This window comes from Aulostomus chinensis, chromosome 9 (genome assembly GCF_037954235.1).
Source record: "Aulostomus chinensis isolate RoL2024-O1b breed Wild chromosome 9, RoL_Achi_v1.0, whole genome shotgun sequence".
NCBI classification, from domain to species: domain Eukaryota; kingdom Metazoa; phylum Chordata; class Actinopteri; order Syngnathiformes; family Aulostomidae; genus Aulostomus; species Aulostomus chinensis.
Genome location: NC_141328.1, coordinates 22,681,370 through 22,706,808, shown reverse-complemented (window position 1 = coordinate 22,706,808; position 25,439 = coordinate 22,681,370). Strand labels below are relative to the sequence as shown.

Here is a 25,439-nt window from a genome sequence, read left to right as displayed (position 1 = left end):
GTGGAGCCACTGCCTGGTCTGGGAAGACTTGCTGCGAACAACTCAGCAAGAGAAGCCATCAGGGTCAGGGAGACCTTCACTGCCTACTTCTCCGCAGAAGGAACAGTTCCATGGCAAGACAGCATCAAAAGGACCAGCACACCCAAAAAGGCTCTTTTAAGAGCCACCACATTACAATTGAGCAAACTTCCTGAAATATTAATATTTTTGTATATCAGCACCCCAAAAAAAATTACCTTTGTTAATGCATGTTAGATCATCATAATAAAAGGCAAATTAAATTGTCCTTTGTGTGTCAACTGTATTTTATAAAGAAGATTACGGAAGTCAGATTTGTGACATGGCAGTTGTAGGAAACACTTAATATAAACTATTAACAATAAAGATAAAAAGCTTGCTTCGTTCCTTGCAGTCATTGTCGCCCCAATCTAATTATTCCACCTGTTCCAAATTTTGGTGTAATCTGCTGTTTTCATAAATTAATTTATAAATTTCACATTTTACGAATTCCTTCCTTTGGGGCGACAATCGCTGCAAGGAAGGAAGCAGGCTTCTCAAGAACATTTCGTCTTCAGTTGGAGGAGGTGGAGGAGCCCTCCTCAAACTCTCGATTAGGAGCTCCTCAATTACTCTCTCCCTGTCAGTCTTCCTGGTCCTCTTGCGAGTCCTTTTCTCTGTATGAAATGGAAACAAACTTTTTAAAACTACTGCTAGTTTGTGCACTAATAACATACAAACTTAATCCAATTTATGTCATATAAATACCTGGGGGTGGTTTCTCTGAGACAGCATCAGCAGCAGCCCTCTCCACCTCAATGCCCTCCAATGACTGACCAGATTTGTCTGTAGACAATATATTAAATGTTATGCTTTTGTTCGGCAGATATATGAACTGTCTAATAAAACTTGTCATTCTAACTTTGTTAATTATAGCACATTAAGCATTTTATTAATGCACCCATATTTTTAAATCAATACAGTTCCAATATGACCTATCGTCACTTGTAAACCAACCTCCTTTGTCAATCCCTGAAGGCCCTGCTGTTGCCTCTGCCTCCTCCTCATCTGGCCCTGCATCATGCTCTTTGTACTCTGGGGTCCTGTTTTCCTCGAACCCCCTGCCCATGTTGCTGCTGGTCTCTCTGAGGGTCACAAAGGGGTTGAGGAAAGACAGGACCCCAGAGTACTTACATTTCTTTATTTTCCCTGCCGCCGACCCACTCCTTCTCTGTTTCCTTCCTCCTCTCCTTGAGGTAGGTGTCCCTGAGGCCCTTCCATTTTTTTCTGCATACGTCCTCTGGCAAGAAAAATACGTAAACAGTTGAATTTAAATCCAGGCAAGTTAATGCCGGCAAAGCCAGCTGTGCTAGCTAGCAGCTGTGCTAGCTAGCAGTTGTGCTAACCGGCGAGCGCTGGATCACAGCAAAGTATTGAAAAGCAACAGACAGATATTTTCAGAACTAACCAGATAGTCCAGTCTCCTCACTCACTCTCTTCCACGCTTGATCCTTTTTCAACCGGTTTTTGTAATCCAGACACATCGTGTAGCCACACACGGATACAATCAGTTTGTCCTCCATCTTGTCACACAGCTCACAGCAGTGACGTCAGCCGTGACATTGGGACATCCTCAACGCTGATTGGCTGTCTTGACGTGAATTTTTCACCAAAGTTCAATATTTTCAACTTGCGCGAATGGCGAATATTTCGCCTCGTGAATTCGCGGCGCCACCAGACTGAAAATTCGCGTTTGCATAGACTTTGAGTGGAAACTGTTCGCACAAATTCGCGTTCAGTGTGAACACACAGTCAGGCTTCTATCTCCTAAAGTACAAGGCCTAGGGATTTGCCAAATACACCACTGGATTCGGGCTGGCGTTTGGCACCCGGCCGCGGGCACGCGGAGGCTCAGGCCCTAACAATGCTGCTTGCAGCTTTAATTTTTAACTGTATTTTTGCTGTGGTGACAGGTCAGGGCCTGGACCACCAGGCAGGCCTTAAAAGCCCAAATTAACATTTTTTAAGACCTAGCACATCGATATTTACAGATTTCATTTCACCCCAGTCTGTGGGTGATAGCTGGAGAAACATTCATGAGGAAAATCTGGTGATAGAGAACAAACAGTACGCAGCATGGACGGATGAAGACATACTGCCTCATTCATTCCTATGGAAACTGTTCAGTGGCACATGAAGCAAAGAGTCTGACTTCAACGTGACTGTTTGACACTGATGTCTCAATGTTGACATTGATATCACAATTAAGACTCAGTTAGCACAATTTTGACTTTTAGATTAAGAACTTTGACCCATTCCCCCTCTCCCATCAGTTTCTGCAACTCTCATGTAGAGCTGAAATGGTGGATAATCTGGTTCCTCCTACAGGGACCGGCAGGAGTGGGCTGTTTACTGCACAGTTGTAGGAGAACATCTAGCATCTCTGCCTTTGAGCGTATTTTGATTTTTGTTTTTATCCTAAAGATCATGTTGCTTGCTTGTCCACTAACTTTGACTTAAAGGCTTGATTTTTTTTTTGTGCAAAGCAAGCTTAAAACTCAAGTTTGAATTCACATTCCCTCAGATCTCTAAATGTCCACTCTTTGATGATGGTTCAAGATTTGTGATGTCTTGTTTTTAACACTTCACTTGATGAAGAAACATTCCTTTTTCCCCAGACTGTCTTGAATCATTCTGACAGTTTCCTAATGACAAACATGGTCCGAGTATGTCCCTACTTGTATACTCACCTGCCACATATGGAAATTGAAGCTGAAACATGTTGCCACAATGTTCCCGTCCAATGATGGATGTCTGCTGAGGTTGGAGCATTAGCGAAATGTCTGTTTGACATGGACGGCCACTCTAAGCATCCCTCCAGGTGTAGTTTTTCATTACAGTAGCTGTTTTGATCAACAGTTTGTTTTCTGTCTGGCCCGATTGGCAGCGACTTTGCCTCTTTTTTTACCCGCCACGTTCTTGTCAGAGAGCAGAGACTTGCCATGTCAATATCTTTTAGTCCCAAGCAGATACAAATCTAAAGGGCAGCATGGTGAGCTGGGGGTGTTAATCAATTTTATCTGACCTTAATTTATACAGAGTAAATAATGAACTGCCCGCCCTGTATTAAACATTAACAAAGAAATCGTTCAGCATAGGGTTGGGGTGGGCTCAGGCCACGCAGGAGGGGGATTTTCATTAGCTTTTACAAGGTCTCCAAGTGAATTAGAGCAGCGCTTCCTGAGGTGGGCTGAAGGGAGGCCAGGTGGTCCCTGAGGGAAATTGTTATTGCTGAATAATCATCTGAAACTTTTCATTTTCTTTTATTTCTTTCCGTTTTAGCCTTATTCTTTTTAGCCTTTGTTTTATCATTCAAATTCATGTTTTTAATAAATATAAATCACCGTTCCGGTCCTCGAAAAAAATCCTCTACAAATGAAATATTATGATTATGATGATAATGATTATTATTATTTTTATTACCGGGGCTGGAAATTGATTTGAAATTTTAATCTGATTTTAAAAAAGTTTTGTTATGAATTTGAATTAATTTCTTTATTAGTTTTAGCCTTGCAATTAAAATATTTCAATGCCAGTAGATTTGGTAATCTTTTCCTTCATGGGCAAATGATGGCACAAAAAAGGGGGGGGGGGGCAATAGGTACACCGGAAGTTCTAACGGGGCCTAGCAACTTTTTTCATGTGCTTCTATCATTGTTACAAATATAAATGAACTGAGTGTTGGGGGGTGGGGGGTCCCCTTCGTCCCCTCTTCTGATTATCATTCTTTTTCCTTGCTATTTTTTTCTTCCTGCCAAACTTTGGAATAAAACTCTAAACACAGATGCTAATGTGGATGCATGATATTGTTTGTATTTAATTAATCATTTGCTAGTGACATAGGAAATGACACAAATCCAACACACTGCGCCTTTAAGCTCTTTTTCCACTTTTACTTTCCGTATAAGGATGGTTCTCTTTATAAGCTGCTTCGCAGATATTGTAAAGATGAGCGTATACACACTGTTTTGTCACTATGCAGTTTGCCGGTCATGCTAACTAGTTTCCATCCATTTTTTGCTTACCCTAAAGGGTCACGGGGGGGGGGGGGGGGGGGCTGGAGCCTATCCCAGCTGACATTGGGCGAGAGGTGGGGTTCACCCTGGTCACCAGTCCGTCACAGGGCCATCAGGAGCAATTAGGGGTTCAGTATCTTGCTCAAGGATACTTGGACATGGTCACCGGGGGAAGTGAGGATCAAACCAGCAACCCTTCGGTTGCTAGACGGCCACTCTACCTCTGAGCCATGCCATCCCTGCTCACTAGTTTGAGTCCTCTAAACTTCCAATTTATATATTTATTAATCCCATCTGTATAATCTCTAATTCTCTATTGTAATCAAGGTACTTATATATTTTGTGGATGTATTATTCTTCATACCTGAGTATTGTTGCATTGTTGACCCCAAGTGCTGCCGTCTACTGCGATATATTAATTCTAATGAGATTATTATAAAGAAAGTAGGTACTCTGTCAAAATTAATTTCCACAATAATTTATTTCTCATTGTTTTCCACACACACACTGTTATAACTAGGTGTGAGCATTCACAGTGTGAAATCAGCAAACTGTCTTGTGCTTTGGGCATAAAAAAGACTGTTTTGTTGCATGCAGCAGTGTAGTTCTGTTGTGCCTGTTAAGCATTTTATTGACCTGTATATTCAGAAGAAGAAAGGGTAAAACAAAAGGGGAAGGACAGTAAGAGACAGAAATAGTTGGGAACCATCACAAAAACACAGGAACATACGAGGTGGCAGGACTTCAAATTGGGTGGTTGAGCAGGTTTGACTTATGTGACCTCGGCCCTCGGTTATGATTTTGCATTTTGACTCGCTTGAAATAGCCAGTGCTCTCTGTGGAATTGGATTTCTGTGTTGTATCAGCACAGAGCTTGAAAATATGTAGCTATATGTCAACTTGTTTGTCACGAGAGGCATATGGTCTCGAAAATAAGGAATTTTCAGATACTTTGGTAGTGTTTTATTCCTATATTGAGCAGTGGTTTCTGTTTCATTGTGGTCCTGAGCAGATTTTCTTCTCTTTTTTTTCCACCTTGAGCTGTTTAAGATTCATGACAGCATTGATATATTCACTGATATCGGTTTAAGCCAACAACCCCAATTTGTTATAACAAAGGGTTTAGTGCCACTGTAGCCATACCTGTTCATTTTAATCCCAAACAATCATTTTAAAACCTCGACAGCTAACTGTTTCTGCAGATCCTCTCAGTCGCCTCTGAAGCATCCTGCAGAGACAATTCACAATTAAATACAGTTATAGTGAACTGCCGCCGCAAGATGTTACTCATTGTGAGATTTCTGATTACCGGTTTGTTCTGATGAAACTACTCATTTGTCGTAGTTGAAAGTTTCTTTCAGGTGAAGTCTCTGCAAACTATAAATGTGCATCTTCGGTGAGGATTGTGTGCAGGCACCATCCAACCCAAGTCTTGGTTCTGGCACTATTGTGGGTCGGGGCCCCTGGAAAGAAGAGCAGAAAGTGATTAAGTAAAATCAAGTAATTTTCTAAATGAATTTATCAGAGCAGCAATGCATTCTGTGTTTGTTTAGTTCTCCAATGCTGGACAAACACAATCATTAAGATAAATGTAACAAGATTTTTCCAAAGCACAGCCAGTCTGCAGAAAGGCCTTGACACCCTCTGTTGGCCTGATGCCACTGGACAGCCTAAAGGAGAGCCAGCCAGATGGCAGCAGCACATAAACCCTCATTTGTCCTCCCCAAGCCTTATAGCTTTACAAGCCTTAACTCAAGTTTTAAATTTGCTTGGAAGAGATTGTGGAAAAGGCCCGGCTGCACAAAGACATCGGGCCAAAACTCCAGATCTCTGTCTGGGATGCCGGAGTGGCCAAACAGGTCACAGTCTGGTGACAGGGATTTGTGTTCGTCTATGCTTTGGATCCATCGCCTCTCACTCTATCTTCCCAAGTAACATTTTCTGACCTGTCTCATCAGGGATGTGCCACCAGAATGTCAGAGTGATAAATACGTCTGGTTACACGCCAGAAGAAGCAGTCTGACTCTGTCACTTTAAGCAGAACCCATTACCTGCTCCTGTAGCCGGAGACTTGTGCAGCTTCTGCAGCAGGGAGTATTTCCATTTGACTGTTTTTGATGATCTATTGGTTTTCTCATATGTGGACCAAAAATATGAGATCACCTGTAGTATATGGCTTTATTGACCACCTCTGGGTGAAGTGCACCGTTTGGTTGCATATTTGTGATAGCATACCTGTTGCCATTTGTCGTTAATTTAATTCTGTCGAGCAATCAAGTAACATTTTCTAAACACTCCTTCAGTCCAATGTTTAGTGTTCAGTGTCTTTCTAAATAATAAATGAGATGGGAATTCATGGCAAGCAAGTTTTCTATACATAAATAGTGTGTCAACATGTTCTGTGGTCTTAAATAATTAATGACAACATGTAGTATATTACAACAACAGTTCAATTTTGATATTTTTCACATGAAAATTAACATTGCTATCAGTGGTTAAAAACAAAATGGTTTTCGTTCCATTTGAAATACTGCTACACTGTGTACACATATTTGACATTGAAATTATTATTCATGCTTAGATATCAAACAACCGATGGGTCCTTGTGGCTTTTGAGATACAGCCATATTCTTGCATGTACAGTCTTTGGACAAATGCGAGGACTAATTTTGAACAGTGGTGCAGTGGTCAGCACTTTCGCCTCACAGCAAGAAGGTTCCAGGTTCGAGTCCCGGCTCAAGCACGGGATCTTTCTGTGTGGAGTCTCCATGTTCTCCCTGTTCCTGTGTGGGTTCTCTCTGGTACTCCAGCTTCCTCCCACAGTCCAAAGACATCAAGAGGGGACGAGGTTGATTGATACTCTAAATTGACCGTAGGTGTGACTGTGAGTGTGAATGGTTGTCTGTCTCTATGTGTTGGCCCTGAGATGGACTGGTGACCTGTCCAAGGTGAACCCCGCCTCTCGCCCGAAAGCCGCTGGGATAGGCTAACAGGATAAGCAGAAGAAAATGGAAATGGATGGATGGAAAGAAATTCCTTCAAATGAGCAGTCAAGGTATCAGGATTTCCGTGGCATAATTGGGACTCCTAATCTCCATTCGTCTTATTAGGTTTAAAAGTGTTTTTCAGGAAGTATTTTCAGTTTGTGACCATTTACAGCTATTCACATTGGGTAATATACACAAGATTGCTTTTAAATAAAAAGTATTCCTTTTTCCATAGTACCTCTATTTACTGTTTTCACTCCTCACAATATATTTTTTCCTTTTCATTTTGGTCACCCTTTCAGATTCCTGAACTATCAATTTCAGACACTCTTCTCTCTTCAGTGGATTTTGCAGACAATAACTGAACTACAACAATGAACCGCTGCAGCGTACAGTCGCACACATCCAGCGTGATGTACTGAAACGATTTGGGAGCAGGTGACAGAGACCGATTTCACAGTTCCACCTGAAAACCAAAAGCGCGCATCAGCACGTTTCAGAAAGACATCATTGTGAAACTATGCGAAAAAAACAAAAAAAAAAAAAAACGTTGCTATGACATTCTATATTTGACCAAACTTGTTCAAGCATGGCCACAATTTTACTTTGTCTTGCTTCGGTCCCTCACCGAAGGACTCGTGTCAGTCGTATTAAGCAGTAGGCAGTTACAGACACTCTTATTCCTCTTGTGTAAAAAATCATTAATAGCTCTGATCTCCTTTTGTGATGCAGACTTGGCACAGAGAGAGAGAAAGACAGAGAGAGAGAGTTCATGTGACAGAGGGGGTGTGAAAAGAAATGTTGACTTGTTGAAAAAAAAAGTCTTGATTATGAGGCCTGTTGTTCATTCAAATCTGCACGTACGCATAAATCATCCACATGGACATTTCACCACACATCGACCGCTCCCTTTATTGCCTTTTGAATTATTTTTTGAGCAGTGCAGGCCTTCCAGGTGGTTTCTTTCTGGTGTGCTGTATTCATAGCACTATTTTCTTTAACGATTTACTTCACGGACCAGAGAGAGGGAACTTCAGTCGCTTTCACTCCTGCATTAACTTGTCTTCAGCAAAATTTTTGTGATATTTAAGCAACAAAACTACAAAACTTTTAACTTGACTGGATAGAAGAAATTCTCCAGAGGAAACCGAATTCAACCTTTCAGTTTCTCAAGCGCTCCGGACAGCTGACTTATGTCTCTGACAGTGTTTGAACCTGGACAAGCTTGTAGAGGCCTAATTAACATTTGATCGTGATTGATCCTGTCAGCATCTTTCAATCACTGTCTGTCTACGTAGGCTGGCGACAGGTAGTTTTGGAGAGGGAAGTAAACCTTCGGATGGATTTGTGTTTATCTTGGCCGCAGGAAGAACAATAGGAACAAATCACTGATGTGACATGAAACGAATGATCAGACGCAGCAGTTTGTTTAAAACGGGACGAATCAAAGAAGAGCAGAATTGTCAGCAGGTTTGCTTTGCCATTCTGAAAATACTATATAATAGTATTGTCTTTGAAACATGAAGCAGGGCAACTTTAATGCAAAATCCGATGATTTATTTTCTATTGACCTGGAGATAAAGACTTGTTCACAACACCAAGACTATTTTTATGAAACAAAGAACAAACCTTAGAGCCGGTTTGCTTCATTGTCCTGAATGAGAAGGACAAAGAAGAAGGAAGAGGAGAGCGTGATTGGATCAGAAGACCTCCCCCGAGTCCTCTTAGACCCTCAAGGCTGCCTGTAAAAGACCCAGGTATAGTGTTTCTCTGCTTAATAGCCCCCCATCTTTTTCTATCAGCGGGGAGTGACAGAAACAGAGAAGGCCAGGTTAACTCAGGTTAACCGTGAAGTATTTCCACTGAGGTTAACTGTTCCTGACCCCAGACAATTCCAGACACCTCCCAATTAAGGAATATACTTTCTACTATCCCCTCCCACCCCCACAGGAAAGTGTTTTCCTCTGGTCCAAAGGAATATCAAGGCCCCTGGAGGCAGCAGCGCCGTCTTTCCTGAAGGGATTGATGGATTGTGTATTCCCTGATCCCTGCATAGAAGTGAGGAGCCAGAGTCGAGCACAGAGCATAGCTATGGTGCATAAGTGTGCGAGGAAGAGGATGAAGGTTTATATATAGAAAACTCCTAATAAGCAAAACCGTGAGATAATTTAAATCAAATTCCATCTTTTTTTCTTTTTGGTTCTGTTTCTTTACTCCAAACATGTGGTGCTAAAACTTTTAAGTGTTTTGTTTTTCCTGTTCTTTTCTTCTCTTCTTTTTTTGTCACCTCACTTACTAATTAGCTGTCATGTGTTCTCAACAGCAGAAAATCCATTCGTTCCTCACTATAAGGGATGTAGCAAGCTTTCATGGCTCAAAGCAAATGTTATGCATCATTAAACAGTCTCTAACCTAAAGAAAAGTATTTGCCATTGAGATTGTCTCCATTAAACACTTTTAACACTTCGGTTCAGCGTGTTTATCCTCGCTGCCGTGCATAGGATTAATATGCGTCCTCCGTCCTTGAACACTCAAGATCTTTTTTTATTTTGCTGCATATCCACACTTCCACCTGTTATCAACGACGATCCCAAACTCAGCACGGAGGGCAGTGCATCTTTAAAGGAAAACTTTTAAGGAAATACAACAGTTGTCCGTCCTCCTGTGAGCCGCGCAAGCGGATGGCTCTCGAACACAAACCCAGAGGAGAGCAGGATATCTGAGATCCACGACCGGCTGCTAGTTGGCTTAGCAGAATGGATGGCAGGAGAAGGAACACATTAGCATTCCTCATCAAACGCCCTCCAAAAGGGTCTTTTTTTGCATGAATATGATAAGAGTGGCACGTAACATTTGTTTTTGAAAATGCAATTTTTTTTCTCGAGTCATCAGTCATCATAACAGATTTCAATTGTAGGGCAAGTATTTTCTAATTTAAAGCTTCTGCTGATTGATGTTCCACATGACTTGAAACAAACCTAACATAACAAGCTGTGTTGAACGAGTTAGATATAAAAAAGAAATAGGTTAATAAACCAACTAACTAACAGCGTAAAAGCTTTTCCTTACTAGTGAGCAGTCACCTTGGATTCTGAGGTCGGTGAAGGTGAGCTACTTTTGACTTTCTCAGTCAGAAATCCAACGTCTGGTGGGTGTCTCTGTGAATGTTTCCAACTGGGAACTTAAAAATCTGACTTCTCTGTTTGAATGTAACTCACCATTGCACCGCCTGTCAGCGCTGGCCTTTGTGTTTGAAAATAGCATGGAGGTGGTTGTGAGTAGAAGTGTGGGGGTGGAGGACGGGTTGAGGTGCATTCAGCACAGTGAGGGTTTCCAGACTGAAGAACCAAACCAGCAAAGTAAATTACTGTCATTCTCCTCTGTGAGAGTGTTTACACATCCATCTGCCCGTGTCTCTGTCAGTCTCCCTCAGATGCCCAATGTGTGTGTGTGTGTGTGTGTGTTTGTGTGTGTGTGTGTAGTCTAGGAATGTTGTTCTGGTGAACTTGAGTGTTTGCTTTCATAAATATGAGATTAATCTGCACAGATGACTGAGGATGTCCATCCACACGCATGGGATCGAGGCAAACTAGCTCTCTCTCTGTATTCACAATTAAGAACCTCCGCAATGATGACTGCGAGCACACCGCATACACGCTCACCTACACACACAGGAGAGAAATTGAGGTTGCTATGTCAGTGGCCTGGCAGTGAGGAGCCTTGTAGCAGGGAAGTAATTGAGATTGCTGGTGAAAAGGGCTCAGACAAGCGTCCACACAAGTTCCTGGCTGCTGTCCAATTAAAGCCAGCAGTCACCAGCAGCTCCTGAACTCCAATTACAGCAGCAAAGCTCAGATGGTCAGAGGACCTGTCACCTCTTCCTCACACAGCCGATGACACAGAATAGCAGCCAAAGACTATGTGTGATGCTCTTGTGTGTGTGTGTGTGTGTGTGTGCGTGTGCGTGTGCGTTGAATAACAAGCCTAATAATGATAAAGTTTAAAAAAAAAGCTAACATTATATTGAGAATCACCACACTTCTTTTCTATCCAGGCGTTAAAAATGTTCTCTGTGGAATCATTAATGATAGATTTTTTTTGTCATACTTTGATCAGGTGGCAAAGTAACGGTGGAGATTATCAGTCTGAGTTTGAAGTCAGGTTACGCGCTTTTTTTTCATGTAGAGGAAAAGAAAAATGGCAAAAGTATTATTAGAATACTGTTTTCAGTGCATTTGTTGGTGGATATTTCCACATGTATATAAGAGCAGTACTGAAACAATTAAATGGTGACGCATGCAGTCGTGATTCCAGTTTACTCCGTGATTATCAATGAGCAAAATTTCCCATATGTCAGAATTTCACACGCACACATACACATGCACACAAACACACACACACACACAAAATACATGGTTAACTAAATTTATACATCGGATTGGAAGATAGAGAAGACACCAGGACAAAAATCCTCCAGCAAAAACCCTCAAAAACACAAACATAAACAACTAAATATACATAAATAATGATATTTCATTAAGGGATCTTGGGATATTTGTAACATTTTGTATTTCATAAACACAGCGCATGTTGCATTTGTTGTGCGACCCACCTCTCTGCTCCACTTTTGATCCTCTCCTGCACCTGATATAGACTTAAGAATGTACCCAGAAAGAATGCAGCAAACTGCCTCCTTCCATCGAGTATAATTTTATATGAATGTGTGGCATTGTATATGCAAACTTAAAAAAGAGAACGTATCTGAAATGCACTCACATGTAGAGAGAGCCATGTGTAGAAATAACGAAGCATTGAAGATCCTTCAGTGTTTATGAAGGAGAGTCTTCATAAAAGGGTTTATTTAGGTGTTTTATTTAAGGATATTTATACACCCTCAGGGATTTTCTTTCTGAAAGGCAACAGAGTCTCAGAATCCTTGCAAATGTTAAATTATGCCATTACAACTTCTAAAATGTTTTATGGCTTTGTTGTTCTTCTTTGCGCACGAGGTTTATTGTTTTATTACTCGCTCTCCTTCCTCCAGCTTTGTTTTCATCTATTGAACAAGATCTTTTAGTCATGGTCCTTTAGGCTCTGGATATTGCCATCTTTATCAAGTGTGTCTGATCGTCGGCTGTGCATTGTTGGATTATTGTCTGGTAGTATGGCAAATTATTTTTTTCATTATTATCTTTTTTTTTTTAACCACTCCCATTGAGGGTTTCATTTGTCCTTTGGGGCTCATAACAAATCCCAACATTTTGATTGATGCACTCATTTCCCGGTTTCCGCGCCCCCACCCCACCCCACCTACCCCACCACCACCACCCCCCCCCCCCAAGCTACACTTGCTCTCTGCTTATACTCATGGTAAGCACTCTTCCATCAGCACCAGCTAAAGCGTTTGTGCATCGCTGAGATATCATTCCAAACAGTTGTAGTAATGACTCCAGTCCAGAATGAAGTAGCTTGTGCATGACAGAGGTTTTGTCTTTGCTTCTGAATAGTTGTCGTGAGATTGTACATTAGACTGTTAAGAGCTTTTTAGCCACCACCCCCCCCCCCTCCAAAAAAACACATTTTGGGATTCTCACTTTGGCAGTTAAAGAAAAAAAAGGGGGGTTTATGTCTACATGTGTTCGGCTTCAGAGTTCAGTAGCGTGGACAGAGCCAGAGCCTCGCCGGTGGTCAGCACCTCAGACAGCTCCATTGCTCTCCCCATGCAGCTCTGAGCCTGAACGGGACCCATTTACTCCAAAGTACCACAGACTTTTGATAAGTTTTGACTTCCATAACATTTTTGGACCAGCTCACACAAGCCTAAAAGGAAAAGTATAAAGAATTTAAGTCCTTGCCCAACTGTGAATGTCAGGGTACTTATGGATGTCATGGATGACATTGAATTGCAGCGGTATAAAGTACTGTACTTGAGTATTTGCATTTTAGGGGACTTTGTACTTTCATTCCACTACATTTCAAAGGATATTTTGTACTTTTTTATGCTTCTACATTTATCTGAACCTGTCAGAAAAAAAAAAACACACCAAAAAGAAGATATTTAGCTTGGTGTGTGTGGAGGGTTTGTTCCTCGAAAAACAAAATTACTATGCCTCAACAGTGTTTCATATTACCTTGACGCTGTCTTCATTATACTGGCTCTACACTGGAAATAATATCTTTATTACAGCGGTAATAATTCACTACCCCGCCTCTGCAACGGTGCTCAATTAAAAACACACCAGAAATACCATAATCAAGCTCATCATCAAGGTTTCTCTCACCAAATTTGATTTAAGGATTTTGTCAACAGAGGAAGAATAACATAATACAGTGAATTATGTTCTTTACAACAATACAGTAATGCTTGAATTCTATTCAGTTCGACTGAAAAAGGCAACGTTGTATTTGCATATTTATTATTACACTGATGTAATGGCTTATTTTTGATTAATGTTCTTTTTTTCATATATATGTATAGATATACATCTATACATATATATGTATAGAATATAATATGGTTATAGTAACTGATGGATTAATACAGGATTTTCATGAATTCATACGTCACAACATGCAGCAGCATGTAGCAACAAATGGCTCCTCAGAATTTTGCGATACCTCAGGGAGACCGTCTGTAAAATTATGCAAACGTGGAACAATCATTCACCACAACAGGTGAGCTTAATATGTTCAAAATTAAAGTCTTGACAATAATAAAAAGTAGTTCTGGTATGGTTTCCTTAAAAAATATAGGTCTTGACTCTAGTAGCTCACTTTTGCCTTCAAAATAAAACTCTTCAATATTGCATAACTCATTTTAGATGAAATTTATCATTCAACAACACTTATTTGCTGTATTTACCATCAGAAAAATAGTATTTAGGAAATTACTGGGTGATTTATTATTTAAATTCCAGGATGCAGACAATGACAACACCCACCAAGTTGCAGGGTCATTGACATTCCTGCATGATTTTTCTAGATTAATACACGGCTGTTCTCTCTCTATCAAGATTTGAAGCTTGGATGGGTAAATGACACTCGTGAACTTTTGAAAACTTTGTCGAGAAGAAGCACTGTGGGCTTTTTTGACCCCGAGGTAAAAAACCGTCACCACGGTGCCTGCTGTTTTGCAGACCTAGTGTCCTACTAGATGTCCCAGCAGGAGCCGAAATGCCTCATGGCACTGGCATGTTCCCGCTCAGCCTGGACTCCAGCCCAATTATGCATCTTATGCTCGAGCCGCCGAGTTAATTCTCCTCTCAGTTTCCATTTTCATAAAATTTCTGCTGATCTCAGCTGACCGGCCAACTGGCGAGTCTCTGTATTTGTTGTTTTGATTGGCATATGCATATAGATGATGTCCTCTCTCTGCCCACAGAGTGACCTCTCTGAATGTACACAGGAACATGAAGGTCGATCAAGTTGTTTATGCAGCTTGAGATGTGCATTAAACGCTGGCTTATTTTCATAGAAATACAGACAAGATGGATCAGTCTGGCGCTCTTTTGATGTCAAACCCTCTTCAGAAACTTTACTTCTAAAAACTTTTCAGAAAATGATTCTCTGACAAATTGGCGTTATATTCCTAATATCTGGATATCAGTCTGCTTTGGTCCTGTAAAGACAAGGCTTGTTTACCGTGACCTTTTCCCATGCCCCAGTGTTATCCATCTTCATCCTTTAATGTGTCGCTGTTGTTAATGTCAGCGAAGGTCATTTCTCTACAATAAATGAGGCCAATTCAAGCATTTGAAATAGCAGTATCCAACTCTGAAAGTTTAAAACTTTTGTTTTTCATTCATTACTAGATTTTTTTTTTTGTGTGTGTGTGAATGAATCAGTGGTTTTCGAGTAACAGAGCATCTTTAGGTATCAGCACCCATTTTTAAATAACTGGGTTTAATGTAGGTGTTGTTAAAGGAACGTGTCACCTCGATGATGTATATTAACTCACAAAATATGTAACAAAATAGATCAGTCCAAAAAAAAAGGTTACCTTTCTGCTAATTTCGAGATGAGAAGTTCATTCTTGATCGATGAGAAGTTGGCAAAACAATCACAACCTCTCTTCTTCTTTTTTTTTAGTCATTTTTGAAATATTGCAAGGAATATTAGAACCAGGAGGAGCTGCAGGCGACAGGTTGTAACTTCAATGCCTGACTTGTACGCCGCTGAATTACACCATCAGGCCATGTGCAGCATACAGTCAGAGGGTTGCTGAGAATGATGGGACAGGGTCTGACCTCGTGATTAAAAATGACAGAATTCTAGCAACAGCAGGATGAATCCGCCCTGCCCTGATAACCGTCGGTAAATACAGGTGTGGTCAAATCAACAGGGACAGAAAAGACTCTAAGACAGAGTGGAAGCTTGAGTTTACTGTGTGAAAGGATAAATATTCCACTGAGGAGGAAGCTCACCAGTCGTGCACGTACACTAACATCATTCGCTGTCCACCTACATTCACTCATGCTGCATAGCAACACTGTCAGTGTGGAAACTGCAGTAGAAACACCCAGGCATCTCTCTGAATGTTCTTTTTTTCATCAATATGCTGGTATTGGCGACTTAAAGAAACAAAATTTCATCTAGAAGAAGAAATAGATGACTCTTTAGAAGACTCGATTGATCTGAGTAAAGATGAATTTGAAGCCAAATTTAAGGAGTTTTCCACAGTTCTGACCGTTGATCCTGTTATGAGAATATTTCTTCAACTCATTTTGGAGGTATGATGTCAGCTTCATCAATGTATTGATTCATATTGACACTTACAGTAGTTTTGAGGCAGTAAGGTTACTTCTCCAACCATCCATCCATTTTCTATACTGCTTATCCCTTAAGGGTTGGGGGGCTGGAGCCTATCCCAGCTAACATCGAGCGATAGGCGGGGTTCACCCTTGACGGATCGCCAGTCCGGCAGCAATTAAGGGTTCGGTATCTTGCTCAAAGACACTTCGACATGGTCACCGGGGAAAGTGAGGATCGAACCAGCGACCCTTCGGTTGCTAGACGGCCTCTCTACCCCCGAGCCATGCCACCCCCGCAACTCAAAAGTTAAAACGCAAATTTGATGTTTAAACTGAAAGGTTTAAGCTGAGCCTAAACCTTGACAGGATCTCTCATACATATGCTCAAAAGGAAATAGAACCGGTTGATGTTCTCCACAACAGACAAGCTCAGTCATAGTGTGTGAAACAAAGAATGGGAAGAAAAAAAAAAAAAACCTTTACTGCTTTGGAGGCTGAGTTTAAAGAGACAATGGGGCTGAGGGCAACGCATCAGATTGAGGAGGCATTAATTCCTCACCATTAGTTGAAGGTAAAGGTCAGAATCTAACAGCAAGGCAATTCATTTTTGCAAATACCAAGTCATAATCATCATCTACTCCCCGCCGCTTTGCGTACCAGAACTGGGTGAAGTGCTTTTCCAATAAAATTTAAAGACTACCTCATGTACACTTCGGAACAGTTTGGAATTATTGATGTTGGGTAATTTGCTAAAATATATTGGAAATTAATTATGCGGCCAGCCTTAAAACTTTCTGTTATGAGCGAGAATTTCATACATCTGTAATAAATCGCAGCACCAAGACAGGACACGATAAAAAAAAAAAGGAACTCTGTGTGTGATAACGTTCCAGGAGGTGAGGTTGAACATTCAGTGGCACTTTCTGAAAAACCTGATGATGATGAAGATGTAGCAGCCCAGTCGGCTGAGGGATTTACAGGCTTGTGAAAGTCTGTCCTCCTCTCCCTTGCACTCACCTTATTCTTCTTACAATGACAGTTTAGATAAGAACAACTCAAGAGACGGGAAAGAAAGCAGATAAACGCAATGAGACACATTTTTTTGAGAAACATTGTTGAGAAGGCACGTTTTGATCAGATATGAATGGTGCCGAAGGATTTCCTCACATATTTGGAGTATAGTACAAAAAAATATTTACTTGACCTCAATAAAAAGCGAGGAAAAAAAGGTTTTTAAATAAAAACTTCATGTTGCTTCAGAAATTATCAAATTTAACCCAAAAATTAGTCAGCTTGTGCTTTTTGAAACGTAAATTCTTCTGTAGTTGTTAAAATCTCCAGATTCTTTGAAAAATATAGAAAGCACAACTCCGGTGTCTTCATGTGCGAGCGAGATCCATGTCAGCACCAACTTCCCTGTCAGCGTGACTGATCAGCCTCGCTTTGAGTAACTCAGAGTAGTTTGTAGTACAGTAACAGTTTTATAGCTACCATTTGTTGTTTTACCTTCAATTATTTTCTTCAAATGTTAGCAGGAGTGCATTTCTTATGATTTATGCCTTCATCATCCATGATTGCACCTCTGATTTCAGGGAGAATGATGTGAGTGATCCTGGTGCTATTAAAGCAACGTAAAGAGTTAACAACAGGAGCCACAGCCTCTTGTTTCTTTGCGGTTTCTCAGAGAAAAGAGAACAATTGGATTTTATTTCCTATAAGATTTATTTGATACAATTCAGTGGAGACTCAAGGGAGTGAAATATTGCTCAAAAAGTTGACAATTGACCGCAGCCTGAAAGTTACCTGAAGGATTTTTTGGGGAAATTTACAGTCTCGTGATGAGGAAATCACCACTTGTGACCACAATGGTCTCATTTTGACAATTTGAATAAAAGTAAAGTCAAATCTGACACTGTGGAATCTACAGTAGGTTGGCTCTTGAAATGCAATTTCATCCCAATACATAAAGATAAGCAGACGCCCCCCGGGCGCTAGGTTAGATCCCAAGAAATGAATCTGAATCATGATGGAGTGACGATATTCAACTAGACAGAGGAGAAGTTTCAAAAAGTGGAATAGAGTCTCAAAAAAGTTGGATAATGATTACAAAGAGATGAAACATGGCTTTAGGAGTAATGGAGGCAAGCTGTGATCATCTGTATCAAGAAGAATCCTCTCTGTAAAGCAATTTTACCGAAAATGGAAAGAACAGCGAGCTCACAGCGAAGAAATTACACCTTAGATGTAAAAAATATTTCAGTCGAACACATGTCATCTGCTTATTAGGGTTACAGGGTTACCTGTGGTTCCTAGAGTTTCAAAAAGAAGAATGGGCGCTGGAGCCTTGAGCTATCAGGCTCCCCTCCTGTGGAACCGTCTCCACAGACGCCCCCTCTACCTTTAAGAGCAGACTTTAGACCTTCCTTTTCAATCAAGCTTATAGTTACTGTAGTTAGGGCTGCTTAGGCTGGCCCTTAGATATGCTGCTATAGGCTTAGACTGCCAGGGGATCTCCCATGGTGCACTGGGCTTCTCTCTCCTCCTCTCTTTCCTCTCTGTCCTCCTATATGTGTCATATATGAATCATACTCATATGTGTTTCTAACTCGTCTTCTTCTCTGGAGCCTTCGGGCTCCCCACATCCCAGATCCCGGGTGCTGCTGGAGGAGGCTACGGACCTGAAGAGGCTCAAGCTGCCACCCATAGCACCACCTGCTCACGTCCCCCTTTGTCCATCAGTCTCTCCTCCTTTCTCTCTCTCTTTATCTCTGCCCCTCTCTTTGGTTCTGTCTTCCTCCATTATGTGTCTTTGTCTCTGCCTCTCTCTCCTGCTCTTTCCCCCCCAACTGGTCAAAGTAGAAGGCCGCCCCCCTTTGAGCCTGGATCTGCTCGACATTCCTGCCTGTTAAAAGGAAGGTTTTCGTCGCCACTGTTGCAGGATGTGCTTGCTGATGGAGAATCGTTGGGTGTAGATTCATTGAAGGAGTGAGGTACTGGACCTGCTCTACCTGTAAAGTGTCAGGAGATAACTTTTGTTGTGATTTGTCGATATACAAATAAATTGACTTGACTTGATATTAAACCAAAAACAATCTAAATTGGCTAAAATGGCCGGCTAGTAGTGGCAGGGAATTAAAACAGAGGTAAAATGAGGATATAGTGGCCACTGATACGTCCTCAGCTGGTACACTAATGCTTACTCAGTCGCCTGCAAACCAGCTTTTAGCCTCATCGAGTGCTCAGTGGAAAGAAACAGCAGCTTTACCACCAACACACGGCCGTCCCAGGATATGAAAAGTTCTTCTTCAACATTACTCTGCTTCCTCTTTGATCATGGGCTCTGACAGATTGGTGGCAGACAGCCGCCATCTTTTTATACACAAATGAGTCATGCAGCTTGGTCTCACATCACCAGAGCCTTGCCTTCAGGCTGCAATTGAAAAACTTCAAGTGGGAGAAAACAGCAGTGCTTTTCTGGTTCACATTTAACTACAGTATGTGCCGTCACGTGATATTAATTCATAAAAGCAGGATTATTTCTGCTCTGATAACAAACAAAGAAAACAAAAAAAAAACATCAGTGGTGTTTCTGTGTGCATTTCTTTTCTTCATATTCCATTCTAGACCATAGACTACAATAATCCATATTTTATGATGAAATGACTCGAGCATCTGCTAGCATGTTTTATGGAACATTTACTGGGTTGCTCTGTGTCTCATCAGCCATTTTAGAGCAGCAGACGGCTGCTAGTTCTATCAGACCAGTTCTTAGAAACTCACTGAAGTTCACCTGCTGTATGGAGCATTTAGCAGCTAAAGTTATAGAATATTGTAGATATTCAAATGATAATAAAGCTAATTATTTGCAGATGAAGAGGAGAAAACTATCCCTGATAAATAGTTCTGCAAAACGGTGTTGCGCTGCAGTTACACACATCTGTGCCACTGTGTTGAGTTTTTCCTCGTACTTCAAAAATGGCGGCTGAAACCGTACAAACAGTTACGGAGTTGGCGCACACACAGAAGCCAGAAGACTATGTCAGTGCTTGTGCGACACAATGTTTTGTCGTCCTTCTGCCCCCTAGTGGTCAATACTGGGCTGCTATTTTACAGAGCTTTATCTTCTTCCTCTGCAACTCTTTCTATAACAATTATCATTTCAGTCCTGAAGCCGAAATAATCGCCTTTGCTACAACAGCCCAACTAAAATGTTTTTGTTCAAAGAAAGTTTGAGAATATTATCATGCATAATATTCATGAATACTATTTCTGCCTTTATGAGACAATGGGAGGGGAAAGAGAGAGAGTGGTGAGAGTGGATAGAGAAAGTGGACATGTTAGGAGGGTCAGTAGGTTGATGCTGCAAATGGTCAGAAGAATGGTCGCGGCCAGTCAGAAGTGAGGGCATTTTCACCCGTGTGTTCTGAACCCTCCACTGTTGGCTTGCTCCATGGCCTCCATCATTCATAAAACATTGTCAACAAGCAACTTTTGTTTATGTTCCCAGAATTTTAAGGACGTTTATCATATCAAATACTATTCCTATAAGGTTAAAAGGTTACTAAGAAAAAGCGTTAATGTTGGCCAATATTGAGGACATTTCCCCCAGATCTCGCTCAACAGGTTTTGGCTCTGGATTTTGGAAGTTCTTTACTCGAAAAACACACCACTGCCAACATCACCTTCACCTCCTTTTAAAAGGTAGTTTCCACTTCCAAAGACTTGAGAATTCAGTGTGCATATCAGATAAACTCACTCGCCACTCGTGCTATTTGCTATTAGCATTCACATGTGAAGACGAAAGCTCAGCCGCTCTCACCCTCTTTTTTCTCTCTTTTTTTTGCCCCTTTTTCTCACCTCCACTACCCATCCCCTGCTCGTCGTTGACCCTCAAAGACGGAGCGCCCCGCTCTGTCTGTCTGCCATTGTCCACCAGCACAAGAATACCAATGGTCAGCAGCTCAAAGCAATCAATTCCTTCAAGCAAGATCCACTGTGTGCCTGACATCAGCCTCTGATTATGTCTCCAAATGCAAGCCGATCAATAGCCACCTACTCACCTCCCCAGCACAAAACCCCAGGGCATCACACCTAAAGCCCCTAGTTTGAAAGCACTCCTAGCCTCATCGACTTCAGCTTGAAACCAGCCTAATAAAAACCTAAATTGTCGCTTCACAAGAATTTTAAATCTGTCGTGAACAGAGTTGTTAGAAGGAGGATTATTTGCACTGTATTGAAGAAAATAACTTGACGGGTTTAAATGTTCTCTGAAGGGCAAAAAAAAAAAAAAAAAAGATTCTTTAGAGTGACTTCCTTGGCAGATGTTTAACACTGACAGCACTACAATAGTAAAACTGCAAGCACTTATATTGGTGTATAAAAATTCTGCAAAAGCTCTGCATATCATCCATGATGTGATGGGTTACCAAGGGTGATGTAAACCACTAAGTAGTTCAGGTCTTCCAGCACAATAACATGGCACGATGCTATGTTTTTGTGGACCTTATTTGGCTCATTCTAAAAGGGAAAACCAGCTGTAGATTTTCATTTCTACCTGTCAGCTGCTTCAAAAGCTTCAAATACTACTGAGAAACATCATCAGCATCTGAACAAAACAAAACAAAAATCCCTTTATGTATGTTGTGTCTAAATAAAGCAAACTCCATGTTCCCTGCTTTTCAAAAGTAACGATAGTCTTCCCTAAATGATGGTGAACATTAACATCTATGTCAAAGAGCTGGACGGAGAAAAAAAGAGCTGTTGCTAACTGTGTCACAGTAAAATATTCAACGCCTGAAGCAAAACTGAAGCTCGTCTCTGAACGACCACTGCCTGCTTGAATTTTTCTGCACAACGCTGACATTTGTACTATCCCTCTGTAACCTCCTGTTAGCCTTGTTTTTGAGTTTTTGTGTATTTTTCATTTTATTTTGTAACCCCCCCGCCTTCCCCCATATGTCATCGGTGAGTTGTACTTCCTGTCCTCCTTTGTTTATCAGTCCAGGTGACGTTTCAGATGCGTGCACGTGTTTTTTACATCTTCTCAGTCTTTTGTCCCTCATGTTTGCACCACTTGTTCTTGAGCTTTTGACCTACAATTTCTTTGCGAGTTGGTACGTGAACACTGTGTGTCGAACTGCTATTTTGAATGGGATGATTAAACCCTCATGGCCATTTTTTTTTCTTTTTTAAGATACAGAAAGATCATCGTCATGGTTACCATCGTTTAGGTCGGAAATTGTTAATGTTCCGCAGCTTCAGGTTTAATTTCTTTGCTTCCTCAAAGGTAGGTGGTGATTCCACATTAGATGCATGAACAAAACAAGCTGTGGAAGCAGCATTCTGAGTGCCAGTTTTGCTCATTAATGCCACGATTAACGCAACCTTTACTTTTGTTTGCCTTTTTATGTCACCTTGTCGGTCTGAGCTCTGGTCAGTTGTGTCCCCCCTCTACTACTTTTGTTTATAGCTGCTCAAATCTAAGTTTTTATTTTTATTATCATGATAAATTGCTGATTGTTTCCTCTCCAAGACATTGTATTTCTCTTTTTCTTGTGTGCATGATGAGTGAGGGATGCAGAAAATTGAGAAATAAAAGAAAGCACAAGAGAAAAAATTCAAACCTGCTTTCTTTGTACTGTAACATCTTTGGAAAACAGTTGTCATGATCTTTCTGACTTTTTCTGACAGCCCTATGGGCGTGCGTGTGTGTGTTTGTGTGTGTGTGTGTGTGTGTGTGCGCGTGTGGCTACGTGTTCACGCTGTATAAGAATGAATGGCCAGAATTATAAATGCCCTTTGATATAAAAAAGAAAAAAAGAAAACAAAACATTGAATACCAGCCAGTGATGGCATCCACTGCTGATATAAAAGACTTTGATCTATGCACAGTTATGAGATAAAGGATGAAATGAATGGTAAAATAGCAACACCTGCACAAAATGATGCAACCCAAAACAACATCCTGCATGCAGCCGTACTGTAGATGGGCCACTGGTGTTGGATTGCACCGAATTGTACAGCTGTTGCGTTTGTTTGTCCGGTCATGTTTTATGGATGATATTTATAAACTTTTTAAAAATGGACCTGATGTTGTTCACACTGAAAGTCAATAATGGAATGTACACAGATATAAAACCGTGGATAACCACGGCTGTTAAACCCTCTGGAGCGCATGTACATTCACTGACATATTTTCCACACACGGTGCCGCTACAAATATGACGTGGTAGCCAAACAGATATGGTATGTCATACTTTTTGCTGCCTGTTAAAAGCAGGTGTAATGCAGGAGAGGAGAAAGTTCTAGAAATAATGGAAGGCTGAGTACTGGTTCATGTGAAAAAGCCTGCAACACTAATGAGACACACTTATGTTATAGCCACTCTAATACTCTGAGTAGCTGTTTCACTGACTATACGTGATCTTTTTTTTTTTTTAAATGAAAATAAAAAATTAGTTTTTATGGACCACGGCGTAATCAATAAGCGTTTCTCGCTCCTTCAGGTGGATGTTTTAGCTCCAGAAAGCTGTTTTTACATTCTCTTTCTGTGAAAGGAATCTCGAGGCCTCCTGGAATGAGGGGTTCTTTCCAAGACTTCTTGTGTGCTGAGTTATAGCTGTGCCTCCTGCTATGAGAACAACTGGCTAGTGGAGGTAATGCTCCCTCAGAGAGCCAGAAAGTCAGCTTAGAAGAGTAAGGATCAAAAGAAAGAAACTGGGGGCTAGCTAGCTTACTTCACCCCTATATTGTTTTCTGCCTTTCATGTACTCATAGATAGGTGTCTTGAGGTCACGAAGAAATGGTTTTTTTTTGTTTCTTCTGCAGTCCAGAATGCAGAAAGAGCCATCCACGTATATTTAGCTTGAAGCTAATGGCAACTTTAGGCTAACAACAGCAAAACTACCCAAAAACATCGTTTAAAAAAATTCTAAAGTGAAAAGAATTGAAATGATACACATTCTTCAACACTCTCTGCTGAACGTACAGTACTTTTATCACTTTTTAAAAAAAATGTAATTATCATTATACTCCATTTTCATCCCCAGTCATCCATCAGTAGCTCATAAATACTGGAGCGTCAGTCACATCCCATCAGCCACCTGTTGGAAGACACAGCATCAGCATGAATAAAAAGGTTAATCAAAAGGTTAATGATCTAAAAAAAAAAAAAACTGCTGAAACAGAAACGTTGGCTTTTAAGTTGATTTGTTACTGTTATCCATGCTGCTGTAATTACAGCAGTGTAATGTTGATGTAACGTTGTAGCTTTGCATACATTTGTGCAAAATCTGGGCAAGAGAAAATCGCGTAATTGGAACATTGTTAGGGAAGCCGGTGGAGCGATACCTGAGTTCCTCCCTGTGATAATATACCAATGGGAGAAGGAGAAGTTTTTATCATTTTAGGGTTATTTTTTAAAAAACAAAGAGAATTGTGAAAAGTTTCTGAGCCTCACACGTGTGTTTATGTGAGTGGGTATGCAGACTAGTTGGCTCCCCGTCATGCCCCTGCACACACCAACAGAGTGACCTACAAGGTACATTGTGCATCACCCGGTGACACGCAGCTAGGTGAAAGAGCACTCTCCAAAATCCTTTTGTTAACAGGAACATTCTGTTGCCCCGAGGACACCGAGGGTACACAAACCCCACAGACCAGCCGTGTCCAAACATTTCTCACTTTATAACTTCCAAGCTAAATAACTCAGTGCCAGAGCATCGCTGAATAATTGTGTTTGCCCTGCATGAAGCCTGCCAGTACAGAAAAACATTTATAATAACTCCGGCCGAACAACATCACACCCCTGAGCTGCAGCAAGCACTACTCGTGTTGCACTGTTTTAGCAACTAGACACGTTGCACTGTATCTCCCTCTAAATGCCAGAGGAGAGAGAGAGAGAGAGAGAGAGAGAGAGAGAGAGAGAGGGAGAGAGAGAGAGAGAGAGAGAGAGAGAGAGAGGGAGACTGCGCCGATGCTCTTGACTGAACAGAGAACTGTCTGGCCTCTCTGACAGGCAATCACCTTGGTTCAACCGATGGTCTCAACTTCACACAATCGTGGTGTCTGACGTTTTAGTTGGGGGGGGGGGGGTCTGCTTTAAGTCTACAGCTAGATAAATACCACCAAACAAAGTGAGACACATTTTCTGCTGTGGTTGATAAACTGCTTTATAAAAAGTAATATTTATCCTGGGTCACCACTGGTGCTGTGTGTACTGCTGCACACAAAGAATTATTCTGACAGGAGTGCAGTGGCCATTCAAAACATGTCTCTTCGGGTGGGGGGGTGTCACTAGGCCTCCTAATCATAGAGTACATACTTGATCCTTTCTCTTTTTAAAATGGATAAGGGCTGAATTGGAGAAAATGAACTAGTCAGCCAACAAACTTTTCTTTTTGAACTGCCAATTCTAATATTTGATCCGTTTCAGGCACGCATGCAGCAGACACTGCACGCGTACGCTTGAAAATGTACCTGAGCACCTCCTGTGTTCATGCTGTATTTATTGTCTACATGTTTTATTTTCACTGTCTTCTTTTTTTCTTTTTGAAGATCTTCTCTCTGGCTTGTGTCCCATCTCAGCTCTCCCTGACAAATGTCGACATATGGACATCTGGTGCCTGGAA

At 41.2% G+C, this 25,439-nt stretch overlaps 1 protein-coding gene across 3 annotated transcripts; it reads right to left on the bottom strand.

Annotated features, from left to right (window-relative positions):
* Positions 1 to 291: 291 nt before the first annotated feature.
* On the bottom strand, positions 292 to 2,921 carry LOC147256377 (uncharacterized). 3 transcript variants are annotated; one of them, XM_086214313.1, is made up of 5 exons: positions 2,748 to 2,921; positions 1,222 to 1,297; positions 1,015 to 1,142; positions 766 to 843; positions 292 to 674 (listed from the first exon to the last, which is right to left on the bottom strand). In XM_086214313.1, the coding sequence occupies exons 1-5, from the start codon at positions 2,827 to 2,829 to the stop codon at positions 433 to 435; spliced, it is 606 nt and encodes a 201-aa protein (XP_086070439.1). In that variant the 5' UTR covers positions 2,830 to 2,921; the 3' UTR covers positions 292 to 432. The 3 variants fall into 3 exon arrangements, with proteins under 3 accessions (XP_086070439.1, XP_086070438.1, XP_086070437.1); XM_086214312.1 differs by lacking the exon at positions 2,748 to 2,921 and adding an exon at positions 1,466 to 1,766; XM_086214311.1 differs by lacking the exon at positions 2,748 to 2,921 and adding an exon at positions 1,491 to 1,766 and having other exon boundaries at positions 1,015 to 1,297.
* Positions 2,922 to 25,439: the final 22,518 nt, after the last annotated feature.